General features: G+C 41.4%; 1 protein-coding gene across 1 annotated transcript in view; it reads right to left on the bottom strand.

Annotated features, from left to right (window-relative positions):
* Positions 1–409: 409 nt before the first annotated feature.
* MFSD6 (major facilitator superfamily domain containing 6) overlaps positions 410–16,881 on the bottom strand; it is a 28,303-nt gene continuing 11,831 nt past the window's right edge. The window contains exons 3-6 of the mRNA XM_066621747.1: positions 7,441–7,602; positions 6,620–6,718; positions 5,176–5,456; positions 410–589 (exon numbers count right to left, since the gene is read on the bottom strand). Coding sequence (XP_066477844.1) covers positions 410–589; positions 5,176–5,456; positions 6,620–6,718; positions 7,441–7,602 — 722 coding nt within the window. The remainder of the gene's footprint in view (positions 590–5,175; positions 5,457–6,619; positions 6,719–7,440; positions 7,603–16,881) is intronic.

Genomic DNA, 16,881 nt, shown 5'->3' with positions numbered 1-16,881 from the left:
AGTCTTCTTTGTAAGCTTAAGTGAACTTTTTTGTTTCATTCTTGAAAGGAGAAATAAACCTCAAATTGATCTGGCTGGCTAACAATGCTCAGTTTGGTTTTGTTTACACAGAAATAGGCCCAATATCTCCTTTCCGAACAGGGTGTAAAGTGTTTAAGTGGAATATCCAACGGCTTTGCTACTTCCTATTAACCCAGCCTCCTCTGCCAAGTCAGTCTAGGCTTCTGTCGTCCCTGCAATAGGCCTATCAGGTTTTGTTGCAGAAAAGGCTTTCAATATTTTAAAAGCTTGCGCTGCATCCGGTTACCATTGCCATGATGAAGGAACCAGTCGTTCTGCGCTCCCATTTCAGCATTCTTCTTGCCAGGCGCAGGCTTCAATGCAGCAAGGTGGAGACTACAAAATCCAATTAGCGCTCTGCCTCTGGAGGCTGAGCTTCACTATCTGAAGGAACCAAGTCCAGCACAGGAGGCTCTGGATTGGGGTGGGTTTCAACAGTCGTTGTCGCTACTGAAGACTGTTCCGGTGTGTCACTGTTCCTTAGGTTCTGAGGACTGCCTGGTGCTGAGCCGTCACTATTGTTGACCTTCTAGGCAAGAGAAAACAATGTGCATTAAAAAGGTGTGTGCTGGTGGATTTACTACACAGAGAGAGACACGTATTCTGCCATTCCAGCTAAGCCAGACAGTTTCTTCATATGGTAAAAACATACACAGCACAGCCACAGCAGCATAAAAACAATAAGGGAAGCTATCATATATCCAGTTAACACATCTGACAACAAGGTGACAACACTTACCTTCCTTATCTTTTCCTAACTGCTCTTTCCCAAGAAGCATGCAGAAAAAAAGCTTATTGTATTTTTAAGACAAAAAAACTGCTCATCAAAGTTTACATGTGCAAGAAGCAAAATTTTCCTATGGCCTGTTAACACATTTCATGCTGACATTTGATGTAGCTGCGCATATTTTTCTTGATGTATTTTTCTACTTAATACCTTGCATTAGTCCCACAGAGTGTCAGCACTTGCTATTTCTGGAGAAGGGCTGTGAATATTTCAGCAGACTGACTAAGCAGTAGGCCTTTCTTTCGTAATAACCACGGAGGGCAGGGAGTACATTTTAGAACAGTCAGGTACTTTTTTTTTAAGCTCAGAATATGCAAGTATAATTTAAAGATGAAGGCTAAGTCTATGCCACAGAAGCCAAACACGAAACAATTCCCACAGACCATTAATATTTCATTGCTGTCTAAATGGGCATGTGCACAGAAATAGATCCTGCCTGCAGACTAGAAAGAAAAAGCGAAACACCAAGTTAAAAACCTTGATGAGGTGTCAACACTTCAGTGAAATGAACCAATTGTGATGGATGCACCTTGATCTAGCTGAGGCAATCCATACACAGAATCAGGCTTGGGTGTGTAGAGCCCCTTGCTACATTGGGCTCCATGGCTGTGTGGAGGACCAGCTTTCTCTTGTGATTTTCACAGGAGAGGTGTCTATCAGAGAAGAGTAAAGCAATACAGCAGTGTTTCCCAATGACTTCCCAGGGAGCTGCAGAACTTCCCAGGGAGCTGCAGAAACTAGCCAGGGAAGACATGGAAAAAAACCACAATAAAAACTCACTGCCCTATATAATGTATAGGACTGTAGCCTTAATGGGGAGCCACAGCCAATGGTCCAGTAGGTTAAGGAAGCCAGCCATCTGTCAGCCATACAGGATAAACTTAACTCCTTGACAATATGGACAGGAACTTGTGCAAAAGTACAAGTACTTGTGCAAAAGATATTAGGGCAATGAGATTACTGTCAACACTTGCATTGGTACATTTGATCTCTTTTTTTAAAAATGCAGCTACTCAGTGTTTGCCTTGGATGTTTTCATGGGGCACCAATTCTTCTCCATATGTATAGAAGAAACTATTAAAAAAGAGAGCAGGATGACCATAATTAATCAATAACATCTCATATTATTTACTGACGAAAAGTGCTATTTTGCACTTGTTTACCTGGAAGTATCACTGTGCTATTTTTTGACATGTAATAGTCTGAATCCAAAGGGGGGGATTTTAAAGTGCTGGAATATTCTCTCCATGGGTGGACCCTTTTAGACTAGAGCTTTGAAACTCTTAACTTTGTTTCCACTCTGGCTTTGCATCAGCAAGAAATAAATTAGGAGGTTTTCAAAAAGTCCTACACAGATTTTAGGACTTCTTCACACATGCAGAGCAAATTTTGCATACATGAAGTTGGGAAATGAATCAATGATGACTGTGTGTGGAGGGAACCATATTTTGAACACAGTAATTCCTGTAATGTATGTATTTTTATCCACACAAATGGTAAAAAATACAGCTGACAAGCTGCTCAACAGAAAACTCTGCCTCATTTTCTGTTCTTCAGAACACCAACATCCAGAAAACCTACACTGCTGTTTTGTTGCTTTGCACGAGGAAGTGGTCTCATGTCTGCCTGTAAGAAGATTGTCAAATTCAAAATCTAAAAGTTCAACATCTGTGTTTATCAATAGCTCAGACCACACTATCAGAACACTTCCTGTAATCCTTTTTTTCAAGAACTTAGCAATTATTTGTGCTTAGACTGTGGTAAACATAATGGTTTTATACTAGTATTTAGTGGGCTCCTGTTATGCCCCAAAGCTGACACAGAGTCACCAAAACCAATGCATGAGGGGCAGGGCCTGTGAGAGGAATTTTATCAGGGGTTACAAAGTTTCTTTTGGGCCCCTTTGAGCAGAATGGAGGCAGGGAGGGGCAAAACAGGGTGGGCAGCACACTCCTTCATGGCAAGCAGATCCACAAGCCAAAGAGCCAATGTAACAGGCCAGTTTCCTCCCAGAATTGACACTATGTTAAGGAGTGTCATGAATGCACTCCTCAGTCAAGCATATATGGCTCGCCAATACCTGCAGTCGTAAGCTCATGGTAGTGTTCCCAGCGTCCTGTGTGGGCAACAAGTCTGAATAGACAGGAAAATGTAAGATCCCAGGAAATTTCTGGGCCCCGTCCTTTGGCTCCTGGGCCCCCTTTTTGACTCTGGGCCTGGATACAAATTACCCCCCTTACCCCCCTCTCCTAGGCTCTGATGGGGGGGGGGGGTACAATGCAAATGAGACAATACCAGATTTTTTTTTCTATTTTTGGATGCTGCTAACCCCACAGAGGCTTTTGGGATATCTCAGCATCCTAGAAAGCTATTGAGACATCCTGCAGCAGTGTCCTAAAACGTTTCTCAGAGTCTCTTTGAATTCAGCATCATTTCCAAAAAGCTGCATGGCAAAGCCACTAGGTCAGTGGTTCTCAAACTGGTGGGTCACGACCCACCAGTTAGTGTAAAGGTTCCCCTGTCCCTTAAAGGGGCGGGGGAAGGGGAGAGGTAAGGAAGCGATCCCTAGCATCGTGTCCATTTGGAGGGGGGCGAGGAGGGGTGCTTGTCACTTACTTTTAGAAGGCAGGGCTGCAGCAAGCTGCAGGAGGTGCAGGGAGCCCTGCACAGTGCTCCCCGAGGCTTGGAACTTTCACTGAAAGCAGGTGCAAAGCGCCTCCTGCAAAACGGAAGTGCTTTGCACCCACTTTCAGTGAAAGTTCCAAGCCTTGGGGAGTGCTGTGCAGGGCTCCCCGCACCTCCTGCAGCCTGCTGCAGCCCTGCCTTCTAAAAATAAGTGACAAGCACCCCCCTTGCCCCCCTTAGCAGCTCGATCATGTGGTTGCCCTAGCCCCTCCCCCACAAAGACTTACTGAGGGAGTAAAGCTCCCCCAAAGTTTGAGTACCACTGCACTAGGTCATTTTGTGGACTGCTGACCTTCACATCTGGCTCTCTCCAGAGCAACAGACCCTAGATGGCTCTCTGCTGGGATTGGTCTGCAATGGGTGCTAGTTGGGCATCTAGGCCCCCCTGACAAGGTAACGGGGCACACAGTGGTACCCAGGTGGTCCTAAACTATTCAGTCTGATGGACCCATGATATCATCAACCCTAGCTTTTTTAAGGTTACACACACAGACGCTTAGCAGCATTACCTCCAATCCATTGCTTAAAATCGCTTTGCAGAGGATATGCCTGCTTACCAGGTGAGTGAAGAGACCAGACCCCTGAGACAGTGTGAGTTATTAGGATAGGAACAGTATTCAGTTACTTGGTTTGGGAGAATCAGTTCTATTTGCTGCTTGCATTGTAAACTTGCAAACATTCCCCTCTTTTTGCAGCACCTGTTGTTGTTGTTGTTTTTTGTTCTGTATCTTGCTTTGATCCTTTGTCTGTTCCTCAACCCTTATTTTTACTTATTCATTCACCCTTTTAATAAACCTCTGGAAGTTCTACTAATTTACCTGTCTGGTCCAAGTTCAATAGGGAAGAAGCAGGTTACCATGTCTTGGTTGGCAACCTTCAGTCTCGAAAGACTATGGTATAAGCCTACAGCACCCAGTATTCCCAGGCAGTCTCCCATCCAAGTACTAACCAGGCCTGACCCTGCTTAGGTTCTGAGATCAGACGAGATTGGGCACCTGCAGGGTAACAGTTGCTGTGTCTACCAAAGCATTTAAGTTCAATTACTGTTTGGCTTCAAGGGGAATTCCTCTGATTAAGGGGACTTTGGTTAACTTGCTAAAGGGGCTTTTCCAATACAGTCTCTTTCTGACTGGGCTTCCTAGTTTTGGGTGTGTGTGTGTGGTATTAAGAAAAGTGCATTGATGTGCAGTCTACCTAACTAGAAGCAACTTTTGGGTTTCTGTGTTCTTAATCTTTATCACATAAGGAACTGCTTATGCGGTATAAGACCAAGGGTCCATGTAGCCTAGCATTTTGCTCTGACAATGGACAACCAAATGCTCTCAGAAAGTTCAAAAGCAAAGCAAGATAGAAATAGTTCAGTAACTGCTTGCCCCAACATCAGATGATCAGAGATGTACCAGCTCTGAATATGAACAAAGGCTGTCATGACTAAGAGCCATGGACCCACCTATCTTCTATGAATTTGTCTACCCTTTTTAATACTAAAAAAGACACTAATGTTTAATGAGAGGGGAACAGGATGCCAGGTATCAACTATTTTATGGAATGGAATTTCGTATTTTACAATCCGAAAGCCTTCCTAACCAATTACAGTCCCTTTGATCCCAGGCATACCTTCTACACAGAAAGGTTTGGGTTACCTGCAAAGGCTGGTTCTCAAGTGCCTGGTTGTTTCTGGAGAGTTGTACCATTTCCTTTATTTGATAGAGAGCATAGGCCAGAGTCACCCATGGAGAAGAGCTGACTCCCCAGGCAGGCTTGTTCACATCTTCCTGCTCTTCTTGGTGCTTTGTTTTCTTGGGAGGAAGCCTGGGTTCTGGTCGAGGCATGATATCTTCAATCTGTTGCTGGACAAGATCTATAGTGGCTATGGGCACAGGGCTGGAAGGCACCGGGATCCTTTCTGCCAGCATTGTCTTCTCTGAAGATTTAAAGCAACAATGTTCATTTTAAGGAAAAAAAAAACTACTGTAGGGAAATCACTTTTCAGAATCCACCACTCAAATCCTTGGCACCATTAAGCAGGGCTAAGTAGAGTATCATATTGGATACTGGAAGCCAGCCTGTCCCTGGTGCCAAGAGGACAGCAGTCAATCACCACTACTGTTTCACTGGGAAAAGACCTTTCTGGATGGGAGATCTATTTGTAGCACTTTAAACCCTATCCTAAAACAATGGCAGACAGTCTATGTCTGTTGCAGCAAAAGCAAGTTACAGTAAGGGGTTGTTTCAGAATCTTTTTTTTTTTTTTAAAGAAGTCAAGGGGAGATAAAAGATAAAATAGCTATCAAGGCAATTCCAAGTCAAAAAGCAAAATATCAATAGATAGCCAAAACAAAAACAGAACATCACATAATACCACAATATAACAGCAAAGATTATTTTCCCCAAAGATTCACCCACATAGTTCAAGAACTCTTCGAGTACAGAGCTATTTTCTCTGTGCGGGTCAGCTTCACAAGAATCTATCTATGTTTTACAATGTCTTTGACTTATACATAACAATACAAGACAAATTCAATAATAGGGCAACACTTTATTTTTAGTAAACTCTTTCCAGAGTCACTTCTCCAAGGGTGTCAAAGAATGCTATGGGGCCAAATGACTACTGTCCTTTCTTAGTCACAGATGCACAGCATGTCTCATATAAGGAGGATGAAAATATCTGCTGTTTGGAACAGCTTATTTTGAAAAAAGCTGAGAACTTCCTACCAGTAAATGCCCATTGTGCACAGTTCTTCTGCTTTAAACAATACATTTAAATATGGATCATTTATAAATAAGCCTTTAAAACCCATTTCTGCCCAACCCACAGGTGTACACATTTGATCCCTGTTGCATATATGCAATGTTGGGCAATAATGGTTTAAGTTATTACTCGGGGTCAAACAATCACTGAAATCTACCAACAGGCAAAACAGGCAAACACAACAGGCAAAAACAGGGATAAGAGGGATAACCCTAACCCTAACCCTTCAGAACAGAGTAACAATACAACAAACAAACCACTGTTACAGAACAGCTTTCAACTGAGTTTGAACACAAGAGAATAATCTTAGTAGCTAATCCTATGGATCAATTTACCTTCATTCTCATCAGGAACTGCCAACCACTGGATCAAAGCAAAAAGCAAGAGGATCACAAGACAGGCCATTCCTATCCCTCTGAATGTTGAAGCGGCCCCTATAAAGATAAATCAACACAGCGCTCAGCTTTTAGTTAAGTGCCATGAAATGGCTTCCAACACAGTGATTTTCACCAGAAAGTAAGGAAGGGCTGCATTTGTGCAGTGAAAGCCCCCACAACCACATATGGAGCCAGATGACATCAGTGAAGTTGGCTTGGGGTCTCCAAACCTGTGTCACCTCTGCTAGATAGCTGCCTAGTCCGCTTTTCAAGTTAGATCTCAGGATGAAAGTTTTTGAAATGAAGCGTTTGAATGGCTCTCAGAGTCAAAGCACAGAATTTGTGTTACCCAATGTACAATATGTAATGATATAAACCGTCAACTCCCAACAAGGATATGGGAGATGGCTTGCTTTCTTCAACCCAAAGAGTGCCAGGATTTGGAAGGGAGTTCTGCAAACATGGCTCGTCCTGGTCTGGTGCTGCAGTAATTGCTCTCCAATTGCTCTACAATTTACAGATCAGCAATAACTACAAATATGCTGGAGTTGATAGAAAATACGGCTTCTTCTTTGGTGCAACAAGCACTGCAAAGGTATGCATTACATATAAGAAATACATACATTTGTGGTGCTTGATGACGTGTGCACGCGTAAAGAAGAGTGACTGTAATTTCTGCCTGACAAAACTGCTGCCTCCCAAGGATTTAAAGCACTTTTACAAAATGCATGAAAGTAGAAATAGTTATACAAAAAAAAAAAATCAATTGTTTTTCTTACCGAAATAATTGACCAGCACTCCTCCAATCATGGCTCCACATCCTCGGCCCAGGCCAAGGTGAAGACCTTGCAGAATACCCTGTGCTGAAGTTCTTAATTCTGGAGGCACGGCAGCACTCAGGTAGGAAATGCAAGCTGCCCAGATAGCTGCATGTGTCACACCTACAGAGAAAAGACAGTTCTTGAGATCTGGTGTCTTGTTATCTTAAAGATGATCTATCTTCATGAACATTGGACTAACTCTATATGTAGTTAATTTAACTGTATACAGGGGCTTGAGAAATATCAGATTTCTTAAGCCTTAGAACTTTCAGTCAATGACATACAAAAACACAGAAAGAAAAGACTTCCATATCCTAAAAAATAGTATTTAAACTAGTCAACTGATTAACTATCAGGCTTATAATTGCCTGATTTGATTTAAACAAATTTGCATTCCCTTCCTCCAGGGCATTCTTTAGGACACTTGAAATCAGAATAGCTTCTCTCAAATGAGTGGTAACATACAAGATAGAAGGCTAACATTCATTCTTTCCCCCCATCAGTTTGAGAACTGCTTATTCTCATATACCACAGCCAAAAAGATTTTTGAAAATTACTAAGTTCAAATCCCATTAGTGCTGTAGAAGATCCACAATTAGCTGATGTGAAAACAATGACTTCAGTCAAGTGCTGTCAGCTACAGCTGCCCATTCCTACTGCCAGAAGGGAAGCCACAGCAATTTCACTCTAAAACACAAATACCTGCTAGCTTTGCACACTAACCATAAGGATGACTCATCTGGAAATTTCTTTAGTCACTAACTTGGGCAAAGGAAATCACCTATCTGGCCTGCAAGATGGCATGTCCTGCAGTTTTGACTCTTATCCATTAAAATTCTCACCCCCACACATGAATCTAGAATTAGAACTCTAGTTGATTCATCTACCATTTAAAGCTTGGCATCTCCTTTAAAAATCATGTTCCTACTAATTTAAATAGATAGACAGACAGAAAGATGGATGGATAGACGATTATATTTTAAGCCTTACCCAAGAAGCTGTGTAACGTGCCTCCTTAGTAACATTAGTGTTCATGATGATGCTTCAATTGGTCTGCATTATGAATATAAAACCACTTTTGGCTATGCAGATTGAATATCCCTTATTTGGACTACCTGGGACAGGAAGGTGTCTGGATTTCAGAATAAATGCATAAATATAATGAGAAATGCTTCCTCTCACTCTTTTTGCTGTTAGCCATATGGTGCCTGCTGGCCTCTGACATTTTTCAGCGATGTTTGTACAGGTACATACCACACAGTAGAGAACAGAACTTTCAGCCTGTACCTGTACTGCATGTGGTAATGAGCACAAGACCTTCTAGCGGTCACGCTACAGAAAGGCTTTGTAAAATTCTTGGACAAGAATGTCTGAATTTCGGAACAGTCTGGATTTCGGGGGTCGGATAAGGGATAACCTATCCATAATACTTATTTTATTTTGCTTCTGAATTCTATCCTGCATTTTTAAAGAAGAGGAAGAAAAAACTGCACGTGACAAAAATAAGCATGACACAGGCTCAAAAGTGTGTTTTCAGGGAAAACTGTTTTAGCTGTTAGCGTAAATAAAGAAGAAGAGAGAGATGCTTTGTTTATGCTGCTGTGAGTCAGGCAGTGAAGGAACTTTATTCACTGGGTGAAACGTGTTCTGATTAATCGTGTCTTTACAGAGTGGGTTTATTGACCTGCCAGGTGACATTGGCATCCACACCCATGGAAATGGCAAAGGTCCAAGTTAAATAACCAATCTGTACCACAGATAACCCTACTGAATTCTACTGCTACTTCAAATACGAAAACAGAAGCATCAGGCAATCTTTTTTCTGAGGTGACAAAGACTGGATTTTGTAGACAGAAATAAAGGGGAAAGGACATTCACACGTGTAGTGCCAGTTTGGCTCTGCAGACCCATTTGAACATTACAGGTTTTGCTTGGGACCTAGCCAAGAACCGGACAAAGCAGATTTGAATTGGAGGGATATTAGCTCAGTGGTGGAATAGATGCATTGGAGACAGAAGATCCCAGATTCATACTCGAAATTGACATTGACAGAGTCAGTATTGTTGCCAGTCTATGTCAACAATACTGACATATGACAGCACCCTATGTTATACGGTTCTAATGCATAGATTTGGATTCAGTGGCTCTACATTGTCCAAGGGTGCTAGTCTCCACTTGGTTACTGGTGCTAGTGTATCCTGCCTCTCCAAAATCATATCCAAGGCCGTTGTTGCAAAGAACTTAGCCAGCAACACTGCATACTCAATATGCAGTTGGTGAAGACAAGACATAGAATGCAACAGCGGTCAGCTTAAACCACAAAACTAACATCTGTTAACTACCCCTAGAGGTTAACATATGCATATACAGGCCCTCTGACTTATGCAGGAAGACCAGTCACACCCTGCAGAACTCCCCTGACCAGCACCCTACAAATTCTCCAATGCAAATCATAGAAATTGGTCTCCCAAACAAAGGACAAGACAGTCCACAAACCTCATTATGAAAGACCAGGACAGGTGGCAGTGATCAAACTAAACCAGTGCAAAGGGATGATGCAAAGAGTCAGAGGACAATATGCCAACTAATTTGCAGCAGTACAAGCAGGACTGCTATAGAAAACAACATGGTTGGCGCTTAGAAGGTAAGGCTGCCAAAAGCTAAAATAAGGTTGGGACATGATTTAAGTCAGTGGTTCCCAAACAGTGCGCTGTGGCATCCAAGTGTGCCATGGTGAACACAGAGAGGCACCATGGGATGTTCCCAGCAGCCTCTTCTTCCCAGCTCCCTGGGCACTGCCAGTTGTCCAAGCTGAAAGATCCTGCACAATTCCATGGCGCGGCACTGTTGCGAGAGGGGGCTGAGAAAGAAGGGCGCCATGACCTCAGTAAGTCTGGGAACCGCTGCTTTAAGCCATCATCTCAAAAGCAAAGTGCTTTCAATAGCTGCTTCTCAAGGACATGTCAGTATCACACAGATGGCATCATTTGGATTTTCTCAGTATTCAATTATGTTTCATTATCTGATTACTTCAGTATGAACACAGAGTACCTAGAAATACGGAGAAATGGATGAAAGGAAACTGCTGGCTCTTAGACAACAAGCAGTCTCAAGCAGAAGCAGACAAGGCTACTGCTGATTTTAAAAGAGCTGAATTGCATGCTCTGTGGACAGAAATGAGCAGAAACAACTCAGACAGATGCTGCCTAGAAGTTATAAAAATTAACCTGAAACCAAATGCTTAGTTTGGATGCTTTCGCAACATCTGCTTTTTAAAAAAAATGTAGGGAAACATAATTCAGAAGCTTATCATTACTCCTGTTAACAAGACTTCAGTTAGGACATTAAGTTCCCAGGACAAATTGCTAGACATATATGTACATGGAACACAAAGACAGCATCTGCTCCAGGGAGTTTAGGAAGCACTTGCATATTTTTTAAAAAGTGGGTACAAACGAGGCAGATCTACTATGAAATTAATGAAGCTTAAGCTTTAGGGTCCGACTCCTGGAGGGGCTTCAGAAGTGACTTTAGTCCACATTGCTTAAAAATTTGGGGTCGGTAGAGCAATTTCAAGGCCTCCATAATAGTTCAAGCTTCAGGGCCCCAAATATGTAGATCCACCGCTGGATACAATGATTGTATGTGGGTACAATCACTGTCAGTCTGGTTGCACGCTGACTATACATGGTACACTGATCAAATGGAACATGTGAATAACTACCAGGTACAGACTGTCTGCAATGTGCATTTTCCCCACCTCTGCTTCACATCATTAACTATCAGTGAGAAACTGCACAATGCAGCGAAATCTGGGCACAAAGTCAGTGATACCACAGTGGAGGTGGGGAGGGGAAACTCAACATGGGGCTGCCGTGCTCAGCAGCCATTCCTGTTCACTGAAACTCTTTTCCCTTTGCAGTGTATGTTTAAAATGAAACATAGTGATGGATAAAATAAACAGTGAAATAATAGATGACTCTGGAGAAGTAACTGCTGAATTCAATGAAACAAATGAAACTTGAAGTGTTATGTTCAGGTGCCATACTACAAATTGTAACTATTTAATTAGCACAACGGGCTGATACAAATGTAAGGCTGACATTCCTGAAACCATGATTGAAGAACCTGCATTTCCTCCACCCAGCCCCTTTCTTCTTTCACAGAAATTGTTTCCACTGCCTTAACCATGGTTTGTTGATATTCCTGCATTGATATTAACTATGGGTAAAGCTCACCAGGGTTTACTTCTAACCAGGGTGACCAGATGTCAAAACCACAAAAGAGGACAAGGCACCCCAAAATGTAGGACACCCGAAAAATGCAGGACATTTCAAAATAAAACCTAAAAACACTTGAATATTGATTTCATGTGGTTACTTTAAACATTATATTAATTATCATTAAATTTAAAACTATATTACATATAGGGTGCAATCCTAACCCCTTATGTCAGTGCTTTCCAGCAATGGCATAGCGGTGCCAATGAGATGCGTGCTGCATCCTGCAGTTGGGTGTCACTCACGGAGGCCTCCTCAAAGTAAGGGAATGTTTCTTCCCTTACCTCAGAGCTGCATTGCCCTTATATCAGTGTTGGAAAGCACTGACATAAGGGGTTAGGATTGTGCCCATAATTGATTAATTACAAGAAGGCTATGTGCTGCCTGCAGAGGCCTGCTCACAGGGAAAAGGAGGACATTTAAATCCTTTTCTGGACATGAGACAAAAAAAAAAAAAAAAAGGACATGTCCTGGAAAAAGAGGATGTCTGGTCACCCTGCATCTAACTGGTTTTAAAACCAACTGTAAAGCCAAAATGTTAAGGGCAAACCCTGGTTAATACGGGTACAGACATAATGACAGTAATCATGGTTAAGGCCAGTGGAGGAAGAGAAGGGGAAGCACATGCTCGAAGACAAGGACTATGGGGAAGGAGGGCACAGTCCCACAGCCCACTCATTTAACCATGAATTCAGGACATGCAGCATGTACACTGGTGGTGCTATATAAATAAATAGTCCTAATATATCTGCAATGACCCCATTTCCAAAAGAAGCAATGCTGCAGATATACAAAGGTTAGTTGAGACCTCAGTGTCTGGGCCATTTGCTTGCCTTTGTTATTTCCATTAGCCATCTTAGGGGGCTCTTCACTAATTTACAGACTCCCAGTAGTTCTTTGGGGAAGAACATACATATATTTCTTTCAGCCAGAAGCAGAATTTCAAAAACAAATCCTGCCGCTCCCAGCTCTGGATTTCTCTCTTTCAGAAGTCAAGAGTTCCCTGTGCACAGTGTATTTAGGACAACAGATGAGACGCATCAGAAGAACCTCTTAACTCAAAAAAATTCTTGAGGAATTGATCTTCAAATGTTCACACAGTGCCATTTGTCAGCATTTTCCTACACTGGCTGGCATAAAATCCAGATACGTCAAGACATCTGGACAACTTGATATATTTAGCTGACCCCATGGTACAGCTTTGCAAAAAAACAGTCCTCTATCTGCCACATTCTCATTTCTTGTTTTAAGCACTAGTTTTTTGTGTCTTAAGAAATATACTCTGTGCCTGTGCAGTTTTTCAAATGTTCCAATGAAGTCACATACAGCCATCAGAAAGCACCACTACAGCAACCAGAGTTCATATCCCAGCAATAGCTTTCTGCTCCTGCTTCCGGGTGCAATTCAGGACATGTGATTGTAGTGCTTCAGTGTTGTGGAATGAAATGCAATTGGTTTCATTTTATTTTTCTAGCATTATCATTTATTAGGAGGTTGTTTATCTTTGAAACATCCTCTCTCTCTCTCTCTCTCTCTCTCTCTCTCTCTCTCTCTCTGTTTAGATCAAAGGAGTAGGGTTTCAGTTTAAGCCTCACACAAACCTAATTTTACACAAAAATTTTACAAAACTGATTGCCAAAACAATGCTCTTCAGTCCCGTTGCATTGTTTAGCTATAGGATTTATGTTGTTAGTTGTAGAGCAGTGTTTCTGCTCTACCATGTAGGTTGGTGTGATCCATCGATGGGAGCACTGTGGGTCAGGACCCACTAGGTGGGAGCAGTGTGGGTTGGACCCACTAGGTGAGTCACAAGCCATTTTCAGGAGGGTCATCATTCATTTCAATTTGTATTTCATTTTTAATACATTAGTCTTGATGCTACCATGGTAAGTGACTGCGTTTGGGGAAATGTTACAGATCTGTACTTTTTACAGGTTACTATGTATAGGTTTTTAACAATGAAAGTCAATGAACTCCTGGGTAAGTATGGATAGCATTGCGGCCTTTGGGATGTTTGGGGGTTTTGTTTTTTTTTAAACATCAACAACTGCTTGGGAGGGTGAGGAGGGTTCTTCTTTATTTTAAATTAATTTTTAAATGTATATAAGGGGCCCCCATATCCACGGATCAGGTCCGTGAACCCCTCGGTATGTGCCTCCAAAGGGGCTTCTGCACTCAGCAGAGGCTGTCCATGGCTTCTGCCGGGCTCAGACTGAGCTTTAGAGCTCAAAATACATCACTTTGGTTTCACAGAGAAACCGGAAGTGATGTTTTTAATGCCTTATAAGGCATTGGGAGACCCAGGGAAGCTGGATTCCCCTTGCCTCCAGAGGGTCTGGACTGTGGGGACGGGTGTTCACCCATATCTGAGGTTTCACAGGCGGTTCTGGAACGGAACCCCTGCAGATAAGGGGGCACCAATATTTATTGTAAACTTTTAATTTACTTAATTAATTTGACTTTGTAACATGGGATGTGTTAAAAAAAATTTCTGCTTGATGATGTCACTTCTGGACATGACATCACTTCCAGATTAATGACATCACTTTCAGTTGGTCCTGACAGATTGTCATTCTAAAAAGTAGGACCCCGAAGAATAGCAGCCATTAAGATGAACATTTTACAGAAATTCCTGTTCTTATTTGAAAATTTACCTATACTTTTGAACTATAAATATATCAAAGATTTGGACAGGATGATCACTAAATATTTGTGGCAAGATAAGAAACCAAGGATAAAACTAAAGGCACTTCAAGATTTAAAAGAAAGAGTAGGTGTAGGCTTACCGGATTGACTCCTCTATTATAAGGCATGCTTCTTAGTCTGGATTAAAGAATGGGTTACATTGGAAAATATACATTTATTAAAGTTAGAAGATCATGATTTGAGATTTGGGTGGCATGCATATGTATGGTATGCAAAGGTTAAGGAACAAATACATTTTAAGGAGCATATTGTCAGGAAAGCATTATACTTGGTATGGCAGAGATTCCAGGTGGAGATATATAAAAAAATACCGATATGGGTAGCACCGTTAGAAGCTTTTACAGAACCATGGTTAATGACCAAAGCAATGTGTATAACTTATAAAGATTTGTTAACTAAAGATTTGGAATTAAAAAATAAGGAAGATATGAATAAGATAGGGTTACCATTAGATTGGTGGACAAGGACAAAATTGGAATCTAGATATAAAAAAGATAAAATAATTGGGTATTATGAAGGGAAGGGAAGGGTTGATGAAATGGATTTATACAGATGATAAGATTATAAAAAAATGTATACTTATCTGTAGGAATATAAGATGGAGAATGAAAGGGTCAAAACTACCATGGTCAAATGGGCCCAAAATTTTGGCTATAATATAAATATTGATGACTGGACATAGATGTGGAAGGACAGTGCTAAGTTGATTAAACCAGTAAAAATATATAGGTGGCATTTGATACCAATTAAAATGGCAAAAATGTATCCAGGAATAAGTAGTCAATGTTGGAAATGTCAGAATCATGTTGGTACCTTTTATCATTTATGGTGGAGCTGTGGTAAAGCTAAAAGTTTCTGGAATAAAGTATATGAGTTAGTTTCAAAAATAACTCAGAATATGATTATTATTTAAACCAGAATTGTTTTTATTGAATATAATGCTGGATATTATAGATAAAAAGCTGAAATATATTGTGACGTATACGGTAACAGCAGCAAGAATAGTGTGGGCTCAAAGATGAAAAGCTAGAGAAATCCCAAAAATGGATGAAGTGATTAAGAAACTGTTGGACATCGCAGAAATGGACAGTTTATCATAAGCTTTACGGGACAATCCGAGAACATATGTTAAAGATAGTTGGAGAATGCTTTATACATGGATGCAGAGCTAACTGGATATTAATGAGAGATACATTGTACAATTAAGAGATGTACTCACTAATTCTGTATAACTAAGAGATGTACTCCTCCCTCTCCCTTTACTCCCACCCCTTTCCCCTTTTTTCTTTTTTTGTCTGTTTTGTTTTTCCTCCCTTTTCTTTTTTCTTGACCCCCTTTTTACCTTTCTCTACTTACCCTCTATAATAAAAATAAAAATAAAATAAATAAAAAATAAAAAGTGGGACCCAGTGCTAAAAAGTTTGAGAACCACTGTTGTAAAGCAACAGCTTGTGAGCTAATCACAAGGCTGGAAGATACCAGAAGGGCCTCTAAACCAAATTTAGTGTCCAATATACCACCCAACCCTGGCTCCACAGAACTACCCATACCACACTGTGCCACAAGCCATGGTGAAAAGCAACAGGGTCCAGTTCACCTACCTACTTTACCTGATCTTATGCCAAGCTAACTACCCACATCAAATTCAGGTATCAAAGCACAGCATTCACTGTCCACTTCAGTTGTTACACTCCCTTACTTACCCTTGTCTACTGTGACTGTGCACAAGTGAGGGAGATCGGGATCTGTCATAAAAAAATTAGGCTAAGGGCGCAATCCTAACCCCTTTTGTCAATGCTTTCCAGCACTGACATAAGGGCAATGCAGCTCTGAGGTAAAGGAACAAACATTCCCTTACATTGAAGAAGCCTCCATGAGTGACACCCAACTGCAGGATGCAGCACATGCCCATTGGCACCACTATGCCAGTGCTGGAAAGCACTGACATAAGGGGTTAGGATTGCGCCCTTGGTTGCTCAGCCCTCATTAGTGGGAAGAAATTTCAAGATCTCGTGGCTGGAGAGAACAGTTGGAAAGTCTGCAGGAAGTGACCTTCAGGAAGTTCAGAAGCAAAGTAAGTTACTTTTTGGCCAGTTCTAATCAAGGTTTCACACAACTTGGAATTTTTTTTTTTTAAATTCCATGAAATTGTTACACAGCATACAAATAAATAAATGGAGAATGACATGAATTGGCACGGCTCATTTTGTATTTCCCTATTTTTTTTCTTCTACATGTATTACTTGCTATTTTTCACATTTTTATACTGCCCTTCCTCCAAGAAGCTCAGGGTGGTGTACATAGTTCTCCTTTTGACTTCACAACAATCCTGTGAGGCTGAAAGATGACTGGTCCCAAGTCACCCAGGAAGCATCACGGCTGAGCAGGGATTTGAACCTGGATATTCCAGGTC

Source organism: Tiliqua scincoides, chromosome 1, assembly GCF_035046505.1.
Source record: "Tiliqua scincoides isolate rTilSci1 chromosome 1, rTilSci1.hap2, whole genome shotgun sequence".
NCBI classification, from domain to species: domain Eukaryota; kingdom Metazoa; phylum Chordata; class Lepidosauria; order Squamata; family Scincidae; genus Tiliqua; species Tiliqua scincoides.
Note: the sequence above shows the minus strand (reverse complement) of the source record. Positions and strands in the feature narration are given on the sequence as shown.